We start from the raw sequence: 13,272 nt of genomic DNA, 5'->3' as shown, positions 1-13,272 counted from the left end.
ACAGACATACTTCTTCTGAATTTGAGTTTCTTCCCTGCAAACTAACTCTTGGATTGGGTTGGTTTTCCCAGTTGACTCTGGGCCGCACTATGATGCTTGCAACTTCCGAAGTTTTGATATGGCATTTTTATATGCCATTGGTTCTTCTTTTAGCAACCATCCTTCAGAAAAGTGAAAGGCAAGGAGCCCAGAGAAGCAAGATAAAAATACTCTCAAACTCGCATTGCAGGGCAAGACACACGAAGCCCATAAACCCCAAGCCCCAGGGTCGACACACACACACACACACACACACACACACACACACACACACACACACACACACACACACACACACACACACACACACACACACACACACACACACACACACACACACACTGCTGCCATAGTTAGACAAATGGAACTTATGAGGAGACCCATGGGCAGCCATTGGAGAACATTATACAATACTGTACGTATTCATGTATAGACACAACCAGGAAAGAAACTGGCAATTCATGAAGCAGTAAAGTTTATTTGCTTGGAAACTTGGAGTTGAACATAACTCCAAGTTTAGTGTTCAGAAGGCCACTGCAAACAATCTAACCCCAAGCCCAGAACTGCCAAGGTATGGGTCAATGGAAATCACAGTAGAGCAAAAACTCTGTGCCAAGGCACACAGCCTGGTAACAGCAAGCACATGCCAGTCCAGAAACCATCTGATGACTCTCAAAGGAATCTCCGAGCCCACAGCCCATGAACCAGCATGCACACAGTCTGGACACCAGTAAACAGCGGGTTTAAGAAGTGCCAGCCCAAGGCCTAGGACAGGAATACGACATAAGGATAAAATTCAGTGCCATAGTGCTCTGTCAGAGTACTTTATGATATGTTTATGCCAAAAACAGGTTTTATACACAAAATCAGCCAAACATAGTGCCAAGAAAAACACACTGAGTGGGTGACTCCCTGATCTGGGTAAAAAGCAAACACTTATTGCCTTTCATGGTGAAATCCCAACAAGGTTATCTTGAGATGATTTTGGGGCTTAGTGTCCTCATGGCCCGGTCCTCGAGCAGGCCTCCACCCCCAGGAAGCAGCCCGTAGCAGCTGTCTAACTCTCAAGTACCTATTTACTGCTAGGTAATGGGGGCATCAGGGTGAAAGAAACATTTTCCCCATTTGTCTAGGGCACCTGCAGGCGGTTAGTGGAAGACAAAACTGAATGAACACTACAGACAACAAAACCTATAGAGGGTAAAAACCAGCCACCCAAAGCATGCACATCCCCCAATAGCCATGGAAAAAACATCTGTTCAGAAGGGAAAACAAAAAGAGAAGAGCTCTGAAAAAAAAAGAGATATGAGAAAGAAAGGAAAATCTGGAGAAGGGCTGAGGATAACTCCCTAAAGGCCAGAATTTGAACCTGCAACCATGACCATCAGCAAGTGCAAGCAGGCTGAAACCAGGAAAAACAACTGTTCATTCTCCCCACACCAGGGACCTGCAGAGTTGCTCCCAGCAGATCAGGAAGGCCAGACAACTCCAGGGAAATACCCTACTCCTCCTCAAGACAAACATATTTGAGACAAACCACCCACAAAGGAACTAACCCAGAACTGAATAGAAGAAAATTACTGAGATAGTTGGGAGCTATCTCAGTGAGATAGCTTCAGGAAGCCACATGGGGTTCCCTCCAGAAACAATCACATAACCCAAGTGCAAGGTCCCAACATGCACATAGAACAGAGCTAGATAGTAACAGAAGAACACAGCTTACTACTACTACTACTACTACTACCACCTATTGACTGGCCTTACAGTGGAGAACACTTCCTACATGCGACCTGGAAATGAGGTGACTGGAGAGGAGTCAACTCTTGGAAGTACCCAAACCTTCCAGAGCAGGTGCATCTGGTTAATACATGTAAGCTGACCACCCTGGAAGGTAACCCTCAATCACAGCCAGAGCAAGATACAATGCGAGGGCACATGGAATGTATGTGACATTAAACACAATCGTGAAGCATAAAGAAAAAAAAATGTCCTCCAGGGACGCTACTTTTCCAGGAATGACCAACACCACATAGTTGACCATGTTCCCCTGTTTTGCTGCACCTAATCATTCTGGTGAGTTTTTCTTAGTTTTTGGTAGATTTCTAATTCCCAGGCTCCCTTTACCTTGCCTCAAAGAGAGCCACATTCTGATCCTGGCTTCCAGTAGACCTGGGCAAGTCTCAGAGGCCTGATGTGATTTCCTAAGACTTGGCTATACCAATGTTTAAATTTGCAGGGCTACTGAGGAGACCCCTCACAGAAAAATGAGAAATAACAATGGCAAAATATTTCCAAATGCTTCAAAGCTGTTTTGACAAAAATACCTTAAATTATAATTTGAATATACAGTGGTAACTCCGTTTTTTAATTTAATCCATTCCCAGAGACGGTTCGTAAACCGAAAATTCGTAAACTGAAACAAATTTTCCCATAAGAAATATTGTAAATTGAATTAATATTTTTGGGCGTGTGGAACAGATTAACTTAAAAATACATTTTATACAGAATTTTTTTTTCTACTCATTTTACATACACAAAACAATTAGGTATAAATATAAACCATAAATAAAATAAGTGAACATTTAACTGCACTTTACCTTTACTGAGGACTCTTGTTGGTGTATGGGAGACGGTGAGGAGAGGGAAGGAAGAGCAGTGTTGGTGTATGGAGAGGGTGAGGAGGGAGGGAGGAGCAGTGTTGGTATATGGGGAGGGTGAGGAGGCGGCAAGGAGGGAGGAGCAGTGTTGGTGTATGGGGAGGGTGAGGAGGGAGGGAGATAGTGAGTGTTTAGAAGGACTGTCTCCTGCTCGCCTTAAACGCTATCATATCTGCATCACTGGTTCCAGATTTTCCTTTCACACATTTCACTGCCTCTTTTATGTGGCAGCCAGTCAGAACCAGTCAGTCACAACATGTCAGTCAAGCATTCACATTCAAGACCAGTCAAAGGCAGTCAAGCATTCACAGTTGTGGTAGCAACCGGTTAGGCATTTACGGTCAGTCACGCATTCACAGTCAATTATGCATTCATAGTCAATCAGGCATTTACAGTCAATTAGGTACTCACAGTCAATCAGGCTTTCACAGTCGCAACCAGTCACTCAGTAAACAATAAGAGTTTAATGTCAGGTGTTCAGGTAGTCTGCCTCTAGATCCATCAGCTGGTAGCATTTGGGGGGGGGGGGGGCTCAATGTGGGGGAATGGAGGTAGTAGGGAGGGTGTAGAATTGGGGGGAGAAAGGGACCAGGAGTGACCAGCTCCTGTGGAGTCCTAGTCGGAAGCTCGCCCACTCCTGCCAAACTTCTGCCACCCGCTCTGTTACTCATCTGCCCACCCACTGTCTCCTGACTCAACCCGTCCTCTTAAAAATAATGTCACTTTTCACTCGTACGCACGCTATGACCAAATTTGGACGTAATTTGAAATGAAATCGACTCACAAAAGTGACGTACTGTTCCGTTTTCTGTTTGAGTCATCCGGCTTACTCGGCAAGCTTAGAAGAGGAAACTTTCCATTAACGTTTTTCATACCGTTTTAAAACTTATGAGAATTTCCTGCCCACCTAACATATCAGAGGACCCTTAACTTACTGTTGTTGAAAAAAAAATCCCAAATTTATTTTCATTTTTTTTTTCATTTTCAAATTACGTCCATATTCGGCCATACGGGCAAACGGCCAAAAGCGACATTCTTTTTAAGAGGACAGGTTGCCTGACTGCCCTGCTACCCCATCTCCTGTGCTACCCCTGCTCACTATCCATCCATCCAGTCCCCCTCAACCATCCAGTTCCCCTACTACCATTCATCCAGTTCCCTACCACCATCCATCCATCCAGTTCCCCCCACCATCCATCACTCGGTTCTCCCGCCCCCCCCCCCCTGTCCATCCATTCGTCCAGTTCCCCCCACTATCCTGTTTCTAGTATATGTAAACGACCTTCCAGATGGTATAGACTCACTCCTCTCAATGTTTGCTGATGATGCAAAAATTATGAGAAGAATCAAAACAGATGAAGATAGCCAGAGCTACAGGACGACCTGGACAAACTGGAGGAATGGTCTAGAAAATGGCTGCTAAAGTTCAACTCAGGAAAGTGTAAAGTAATGAAATTAGGCGAAGGGAGCAGAAGGCTGAACACAAGGTACCATCTGGGAGGTGAAATCCTGCAAGAGGCAAATAGAGAGAAAGATCTGGGGGTGGATCACACCGAACCTGTCCCCAGATTCCCACATCAAAAGGATATCATCAGCGGCATATGATAGACTGGCCAATATAAGAACTGCCTTTAGAAACTTGTGTAAGGAATTGTTCAGGACCCTGTATACCACTTATGTAAGATCAATCCTTGAGTATGCAGCTCCAGCCTGGAGTCCATACCTAGTTAAACACAAGATAAAGTTAGATAAGATTCAGAGGTATGCCACCAGACTGGTCCTGGAACTGAGAAGAATGAGTAACAAGGAAAGGCTAAGGGAGCTGAACCTCACAACCCTGGAAACAAGAGTAAGGGGAGACATGATAACCACCTACAAAATTCTCAGGAGAGAGTAAGGGGAGACATGATAACCACCTACAAAATTCTCAGGAGAATTGACAGGGTGGACAAAGACAAGCTCTTTAGCGTGGGTGGAACACGAACAAGGGGACACAAGTGGAAACTTAGTAGCCAGATGAGCCACAGGGACGTTAGAAAGAATTTTTTCAGTGTCAGGGTAGTTAACAAATGGAATGCTTTAGGCAGTGATGTGGTGGAGGCTGACTCCATACTCAATTTCAAATATAGATATGATAAGAGCCCAATAGGCTCAGGAATCTGTACACCAGTTGATTGACAGTTGAGAGGCGGGCCAAAAGAGCCAGAGCTAAACCCCCGCAAACACAACTAGGCGAGTACTATTCATTAATTTAATCCAGTCCCCCCCCACCATCCATCCATCCAGTTCCCCCTCCACCATCCATCCATCCAGTTCCCCACCATCCACCCATTCAGTTCCATCCCACCATAGATCTATCCATCCAGTTCCATCCCACCATAGATCTATCCATCCAGTTCCCCCCCCCCCTCCAGCATCCATCCTGTTCCCCCCACCATCCATCCATCCAGTTCCCCCCCACCATCCATCCAGTTCCCTCCCACCATCCATCCAGTTGTCCTCCCAAATACAATATTCAGGTGGGATAAACTGGTAAACTGAGTGTGCCTCGTCCCACGCCCACTAAAACAGAACCACCCGCTTGTCAACCATATGTATACAGTATCAACAAAGTCGCCAAGCGAGGTAAAGATCATCAACCGAGTAAAATTTCTTTAAAAGAAGAAATTTAGCTTGTAGCCCAAAAAATTCGTAAAGAGGGACATTCGTCAACCGAGGTTCCAGTGTATTTGGTCAATTCAGTAATAACTGAATAACTGCTACCTCTTCAATTTTACTGCATGTTTTATCCAAATTATTAAGACAGGATCAGAGGCCTGGTCAGAAACCACAGGAACACAGGAACATTCATTCTTGAAATCTCCAACAGGTAGAATTCACACACATTCAAAAAATAAAATAAAATAAAACAAGATTTTCCTTGGTTTTCATGAAGATTGGAAAATAACAAAGATGACACAAAACACTGATACTTAAGGTAAAATTACAGATTTTTCTAAATGTTTATTTTTTAAGGATTGATGTAAGGCAGTCTGATACATTGTTAATAAAAAAAAAAAACTAAAATATACATACAGAAACAAATTTCACTTGAGCTACAGTAAGTATGTCCATAATTTTGCACAACATCCTGGCCTAATTATTAGTTTCAAATACAGTATTAAAGAAACTCAAGTTAAAAAGGGGAAAATTTGTTTGATGTCCCATATAAATTTCAACCGACACAAACTCGAATTATCACCATGCATTAATTAAAATTTATTACCATTGCATTATCTGGTAATAATGCATTAATACATTGCAAATCTGAATAATTAAAAGTTTACTCAATTTGGTCTTACATAAAAAAAAAGGCTGCTCTCCAAAATTATGTGATAATCTGATATGTAATAAGTATTAGTACTAGTACATACACTTTAGTCAAACATGGTGTGGGCGCACTCTGATGCATGGTCTTCTAACTCAGCACTGTTGATGAAATCCCCACACACTGGACATTCCTCCACCTTGTCTGCATTTTTCTGAAGAAAACAAACAGAGAACAAGAATGTATATCCAGCTCTAAAAATGCATTAGGGTTTGAGTGTATAGTATACATAAAAATAATCCTTTCTGAGCATCTTACTTGGTTGCTTCCCAAGGAAATATTTTTTTGTGCCATGTGGATAATTTCATAAACAGCCTGGTGGGAAGATATTATGGCTCCAGCATAGTAAACTTATTAATAGTCCCTGTAGGGTCATAATGCTTGGCAGCACAGGAGAATTCTCAGTTTAGGTGGATGACTTCTAGGTCATTTCATATAAATGTGATGGCTAATGGAGTGCTCTTGCTGACTACTGGTTGGCATGCCTGGCAACCAGTCAAACCTGCACTAGTGTCCACCCATGCAAGAAAATCCTATGCACATGCATCCCCAAGCACAAAAGCCAAGCCCACACAAGCCAGAAAGAAAACAGGCATGTGAAGCTAATACTAAAATCAAAGAACACACAAGGAACTGGTCCCTGCTAGACGAATACAGCTCAAGGATGGCTGGCATTTAGCTTGAAGCAGAGGGGCTTGCCCATGACATTTGAAAGAAGCACTACAGGTACCTTCAATTACATAGTCATCCTGGATTGGTGCCTTCTTTTGAAAATTACTGTACTTACAGGTAGCTTCAAACACCACAACATTAATGACAGAACTAATTGGTAAGGGGAAGTCAGCTATAGGCTGGGGCCAGGCTGCCTGGCCCCAGTGGTACAGTGGTACAGATGAATTTGAGCTAGTTTTGAGTAAATGTTTCATTTCATTTCATTTCATTTGGGACCCATGGCATGATATATAATAAGAACTTTTATATTCAGAAACCAAAAAACCAGCGTTGAATGTAATGAAACGCCATTTTCTGGGTGAGTCCCGGAGGCTCCCCAGAGCTATCCATGGCTGATATGGATACCCTAACTATTTTGCATCAGTCGATGTGGGTGGAGTTCTAGGCCTACCGGGGACCACGAGCCAGAACCTGGCCCCCTCAGAGAGGCACGGGGAGCAATGGCCCATAGAAATGCACATGTGATTTGGAGCATTCTATATTTGCCATCGACCGGGACAGGCACCCAGAAACATAAGCGCCACAAAACAAACCCCTATTCTGGTTAACAACAAAAATCGACAAACGAGTGGACAGAACTCCCCCAGGAAAATGAACTAACAAGCATGACGTCACACGAGTCGCGCCGCATGTCTGCACAGCTCCCCCCTCCCCGGGAGGGGGAAGGGGGAGCCCCAGACCCCCGCGCCGGCGATCCCTGCCCCAGTTCTGAGGCTGGATATCAAAACCGCAAAAAAACCCGCCGACTGGAGGGCGGGAGGGTGCCAGGGAGCCTCCGGGACTCACCCAGAAAATGCCGTTTCATTACATTCAACCCTGGTTTTCTGGGGGGAGCCCCTACGGCTCCCCGGAGCTACTTCACCAAAGACTACCTGAGAAAACAAGGGGACATACCCGGGAGGCGGTCAGTGAACCACTCCTCAACACGAAGTCGAGACAATAACCCAAGGACCCCTCCGGAAAGCAGCAGGCACATCATTCGTCAGAAAAAAGGGAGAACGGCCACAGATGAAGAAACCTATGACCACGACCATAGGAGCCAAAAACCACTGCGCCTGAGAAGAGCAAGAAGCCCTGCCACACGACCCCCAGAGGCCAATGCCAACATAAAAAGAAAAGCCGAAGCAAAGCAAACCTGACCCCAAGGAGCCACAACCACCAAGGAGAAGAAAAACAAGAGAGCACCCTATCCAAAGACCAAGACGACACAGGCAGTGCATAAGCAGGCTGGAGGTGAAACAACGCACGATACAGCCTGCGAAACGGCGCAGAAGGAATATCGAAACCGAAAGCTAGCAGCAGAAACCAAGGTGCCAGACCCAGGAACGGCCCCAAGCGCCTCTACATCCTCCGCAAGCCAATCCTATGACAGCCCCAGGAGGGAAAAAAAAACGCAGGACCAAAACGAAAATACCACAAGCGTGCAAGTCCACTGCCACAAGTGCAGCTGACAGGGAAGGAACCCGCATAAGGAGCCGCCCCGCACCAACATCCCGCAGAAGGGCAGGAGCGAAAAGACTCATTAAGAGGAGCAAAATTGCCCCCAGGAAAACGAGTAGCACCGAGACAGCGCGAAGAGAAGAAATATGCACAAAAAAACAAGAAGGCCAAACACCCAGAAGCTGCCGGGAAGAGGACCCACAAGCACTAGAAAGGACCGGAGGGAAGCTCAACCGAATGACGACAGACATACCAGAAAACAGGAAGGAGCAAAACCGTCCCGAACCTTCGAGAACAAAAAGAAGCAAACACAAAGGACGAAGGCACAAAAACCCCGTCGCACCCGAGACCAAAAGTCATGCAGAAACCCCAAGAAGAGGGGGACATGACGGAGAAGGCCCATCCCGGAAAAAAGGGGCGAAGACCGTAGAAAAGCACCCACCGACAGGAAGGAAACAACGGGCACAATGGACAAGGAAACCGAGCCCAGGGAGGGGCCGACGCCCACAAAGCACGTGCGGAGAGGGGGAACGGAAAACCTCACACCACAAAACTGCAAGCCCCGCCCAGAGGGGTAGAAACACCCCGGCGGGGACCAACGGGGCCTGAGGCCCCTCACGTTAGCCCCACCCCAGCCCCGGGAACCCACCCTGCAGGCTCCGGGGCCGAGCTGTCCCCTCAAAGCCCCAGCGTCAAGAAAAACCCCAGGGCAGCCGTGAAAAACACGAAGGAAGGGAGCCCACTAGGCTCTGGAACTTGAACCGAAACCGGAGGATAGGTGAGGGGCGAGACGCAGACCCCAAGCTCATCCCCAGCCAGCACAATGAGGCGAGGACAAGACAGAGAATCCAAGGAACATGGAAAAATCAGGCCCGGCACAGCAAGACCGGCAAAGGAAGGAGAGCCCCAGAGGGAGCACGGAAGGGCCGAACATAATGCCACAACCAACCCCGACACGCAGCTGCAGTACCAAAACCGCAACAAAACGTCACCACACTCCCCGAGGAAGCGACAGAGAAGATAGATAAATCGTACACGAGTGGCACACAAGGGGACACAGGCAGAAACCGAGCACCCAACTGAGCCACAGGGATGGTAGAAGAAACATGTGCAGTGTAACAGGCAATCAAAGGAACACATTAGGCAGCCCAACTTGGGCTGACCCCATACACAGCCCCAAGAACAGAGATAAGAGCGCCCATGAAGCACAGAATCCGCCCAACAGGCAAACGACAGGGGAGAGGCAGAACCAAAGAGCCAGAACCCAACCTGCAAGCACAAGGAGGCGAACACAAAACCTCCGACACAGGAAAACGTACTACCAAACAGGCACCCCCACCGTTGCACTGCGGAACAAGGTGGAGGCGGGGCCCCGAACTCAAGCAAGGTTTGACAAGCATAGGAGAGGGGCAGGAGGAGTACAGGCAGGAGCCGCTTTGGAAGGGCCAAGAGGCCACCTGCAGACACCCGAGAACCGAGGAAGGAATCAGGTGGAGAGAACAAGAGCTGCCCAGTATGGGCTAATAGCCCTGCAGTAAGCACCTCGGGTGATACGATCCACGTTCTCAAGTACTGTACGCATGTACACCCATTCCTACTCCCAAAAACAAAAACAGCGTCAGGACGAAGGAGACGCCAAACCACACCAACTCACCTGCAGAACATAGGCGCTGAAGAACCATGACGCAAGCTTTCAAGTCCGTACCCGCCGGAGGCGGCCTGGGTGCCCATGCTGGAGAGGAAGGGAGCAGCGAAGGAGGCTCCCCACCCTAGAACGCAGGGAAAAACCTCGTAACTTCCCCACAGCGGCACCCCAGAACACCCCCAAAGCAACGGGGCTCGGATTGGATTAAGAAAAGAGCGAGAGGCGAAGCCCCCCCCCCCCCCTGAGAGAAAATGGATGCAGAACACGTGTGCACACCACCCGGAACCAAAACAAACTCCCATGGCGCATGCGCAGGACACGAAAGAAAAGTAGCCCAACAAGGCGAGAAGTAGCCCAACAAGGCGAGAAGTAGCCCAACCAGGCGAGAAGTAGCCCAACCAGGCGAGAAGTAGCCCAACCAGGCGAGAAGTAGCCCAACCAGGCGAGAAGTAGCCCAACCAGGCGAGAAGTAGCCCAACCAGGCGAGAAGTAGCCCAACAAGGCGAGAAGTAGCCCAACAAGGCGAGAAGTAGCCCAACAAGGCGAGAAGTAGCCCAACAAGGCGAGAAGTAGCCCAACAAGGCGAGAAGTAGCCCAACAAGGCGAGAAGTAGCCCAACAAGGCGAGAAGTAGCCCAACAAGGCGAGAAGTAGCCCAACAAGGTGAGAAGTAGCCCAAGCAGCCCAACTGGCGACAGTAGCCCAAACTGCTACAAGGAGCCCAACGGCGACAAAGGAGCGCAAACGGCGACAAAGGAGCGCAAACGGCGACAAAGGAGCGCAAACGGCGACAAAAGAGCCCAAACGGCTACAAGGAGCCCAAACAGCTACAAGGCGCCCAACCTGGCCAGAACAAAAGGAACCAGTATGGAGGCAAACTCCGGGACACGCAGGAGGTAAGCCGCAAAGGCTAACCGCACCGCAGGCGAAGAGATGCGGTTAGCCGAAAACCTCCGGAAGACGGAACTGAAGAAACCACAGGGACACGGAACCAAACCCGGGGAGGAGCAGAACCCAAGCCCAAATCGTATGCAGAGAGGGGAAAGAAAACCCCACTCCTCGCAACAGTAAGCCCCGCTCAGAAGGACGGAAATCCAGGCGGGGCGCAATGGAGCCCAAGGTCCCCAAGGCCGCTCCTCCCCAACCCCAGGAGCCTTTACACCAGACCCCGGGGCCGAGTCGACCTCCATAGCCCCGGCCCCACAAGAAAAAGCCGGGGCAGCCGAGAGAGCTGAAAGAGAAGGGGCCCACTGGTCAGACCCCGGAGCATCGGCCGGAGGAACTGACTCGAATGCCTCCACAGCTACCCCGGACGGGGCAACCCCCGAAACTGCCCAAGTCTCAAAACCTCTAACCCCGCCCTGACCCCGAAGCTTGCAGATCCGTAGGGGCCGGAAGCAGGAGGGGGAAAAACAAGGGGGGAGTGGAAGGAACCAAGGCCGAAGCTACCAAAACCCCCAAGTCTGGGTCCCTACACAAAGCGGGGCAGCATCGGGGCGTCCGGGGAAGCGACAAACCGAGCGCGTTGCAACAACCTACCTTGCAACGCGCGAGCTGCCTGCACCCACGGGAATTCATCAGCAGACTGGGCGAATGGAGTCACGAACAAGCAACAAAGCTCGCAGGACTCAGGGTCGAATGTGTCACCGACCCAACAGGCAGCATGACGGAGGCAAAAACAAGGAGTCACCCTGAGACAAGGGGACAGAGCAACCCTCAACTTGCACAAAGCGAGAGGGGACGCAAGGGTCTCCACTATCGGACCTGAGAGCCCCTGGGGGGTTTTCCAGGGCCCCTAGACTGGGTCTGCTAAGGGTTATCCCAGGCAGGGCACTGCTAACCAGTGCCCCAAACTACCAAGCAAACTGCTAAAGCTGAACCCACGGGACGTGTCCACTCGCGAGGGCGAAGCAGGGGGTGCCACCACACAAACGAATCTAATATAAGGGGGGGGGGGAACACAAGGCAGACCCCCTACCAGGCAAAAATAAATATAAAAGAAAAACCACACAAGTGGAGAATGTACCCTGAGGGAACAGAGCCAGCCGCTGTCATAGGTGAAAACTAGCTACGCAGTACCCTGCGCCCCACCAGTGCTATAACTACCACTTACCCCACGGTAAACAAGGGAGTAAAACCCCCAAACCCTCGGGGCGGCCAAGCAGCGAAAAGTCAACAGAGGTAGACCCAAGGCGACTTGTGGAAGGCAACCCCAAGCCCCAAGGGCGGTACTTACAGGGCACTCAGGGAAGGTGACCCTAAGCACATGCAGCCCGAGTACCTGAGAATACTACTCCCAGCTCACACGTCCACCGTAAGAGCAGCACTGCAAACAAGTCACAGCACTGAGACAAGACCGAAGCTGGAGCCACACGACTGTGCATTATCCCATCAGCCGAGGAACTGGGGGCGGGGATTTGGGGCTCCCCCTTCCCCCTCCCGAGGGGGGAGCTGCGCAGACATGCGGCGCGGCTCATGTGACGTCATGTTTGTTAGTTCATTTTCCTGGGGAAGTTCTGTCCACTCGTTGTCGATTTTTGTTGTTAACCAGAATAGGGGTTTGTTTTGTGGCGCTTACCTTTCTGGGTGCCTGTCCCGGTCGATGGCAGATATAGAATGCTCCAAATCACATGTGCATTTCTATGGGCCATTGCTCTCCGTGCCTCTCTGAGGGGGCCAGGTTCTGGCTCGTGGTCCCCGGTAGGCCTAGAACTCCACCCACATCGACTGATGCAAAATAGTTAGGGTATCCATATCAGCCATGGATAGCTCCGGGGAGCCGTAGGGGCTCCCCCCAGAAAAGCAGAAAAACAATGAAATTCTTCACAAAAAAATCAAGCACGGCATCACAAGGTGGGAAACACTGGTAACCTGAGGGCGCCTTGCCCAGCAGAACCACACACTCGTCGACCCATACATGTATCAACTCAAAATCCGAGGCAAACCTCGTGCACCGAGTAAAATTTTACGAAGAAATTGACCTCGTATACTGAAAAATTTGTAAAGAGGGGCATTCGTAAACCGAGGTTCAACTGTATATGATTTTGGTTTAACTGCCTACACAGCATATATCATATACTGTATATATGTTTTAAAGTATGCATAAGATTTAAAAGTCCACGGATACACAGGGTTCACATCAGCTTCCTCAGGGCTTCAGTAAACAGACGCAATTTAAACAAAAAATAATGAGCCCCATTCCCAAGTGTGAAGGCCTCAATACTGAGTGAGGCAACCAAGGTTAGCATGCAGCAAAAAGCTAGCTGCTGTTCAGCGTGTGACCACAGCATCGCTTAAACATGTAAAAATATCTTTGTAAGTGCTATTGTTTAGGAATAATAGTATTACAGAAGAGCCTGACTGTGATAAAGACTGTGTACATTGTTCAGATAT

General features: G+C 48.8%; 1 protein-coding gene across 1 annotated transcript in view; it reads right to left on the bottom strand.

Moving 5' to 3' along the window:
• LOC123755302 (uncharacterized) overlaps window positions 1-13,272 on the bottom strand; it is a 144,200-nt gene that overhangs the window by 14,493 nt on the left and 116,435 nt on the right. The window contains exon 10 of the mRNA XM_045737791.2: window positions 6,110-6,217. Within this exon, the coding sequence (XP_045593747.1) occupies window positions 6,113-6,217 (105 nt within the window). The 3' untranslated portion in view covers window positions 6,110-6,112. The remainder of the gene's footprint in view (window positions 1-6,109; window positions 6,218-13,272) is intronic.

This window comes from Procambarus clarkii, chromosome 20 (assembly GCF_040958095.1).
Source record: "Procambarus clarkii isolate CNS0578487 chromosome 20, FALCON_Pclarkii_2.0, whole genome shotgun sequence".
NCBI lineage: Eukaryota > Metazoa > Arthropoda > Malacostraca > Decapoda > Cambaridae > Procambarus > Procambarus clarkii.
This window is presented reverse-complemented; position numbering and strand designations above follow the sequence as displayed.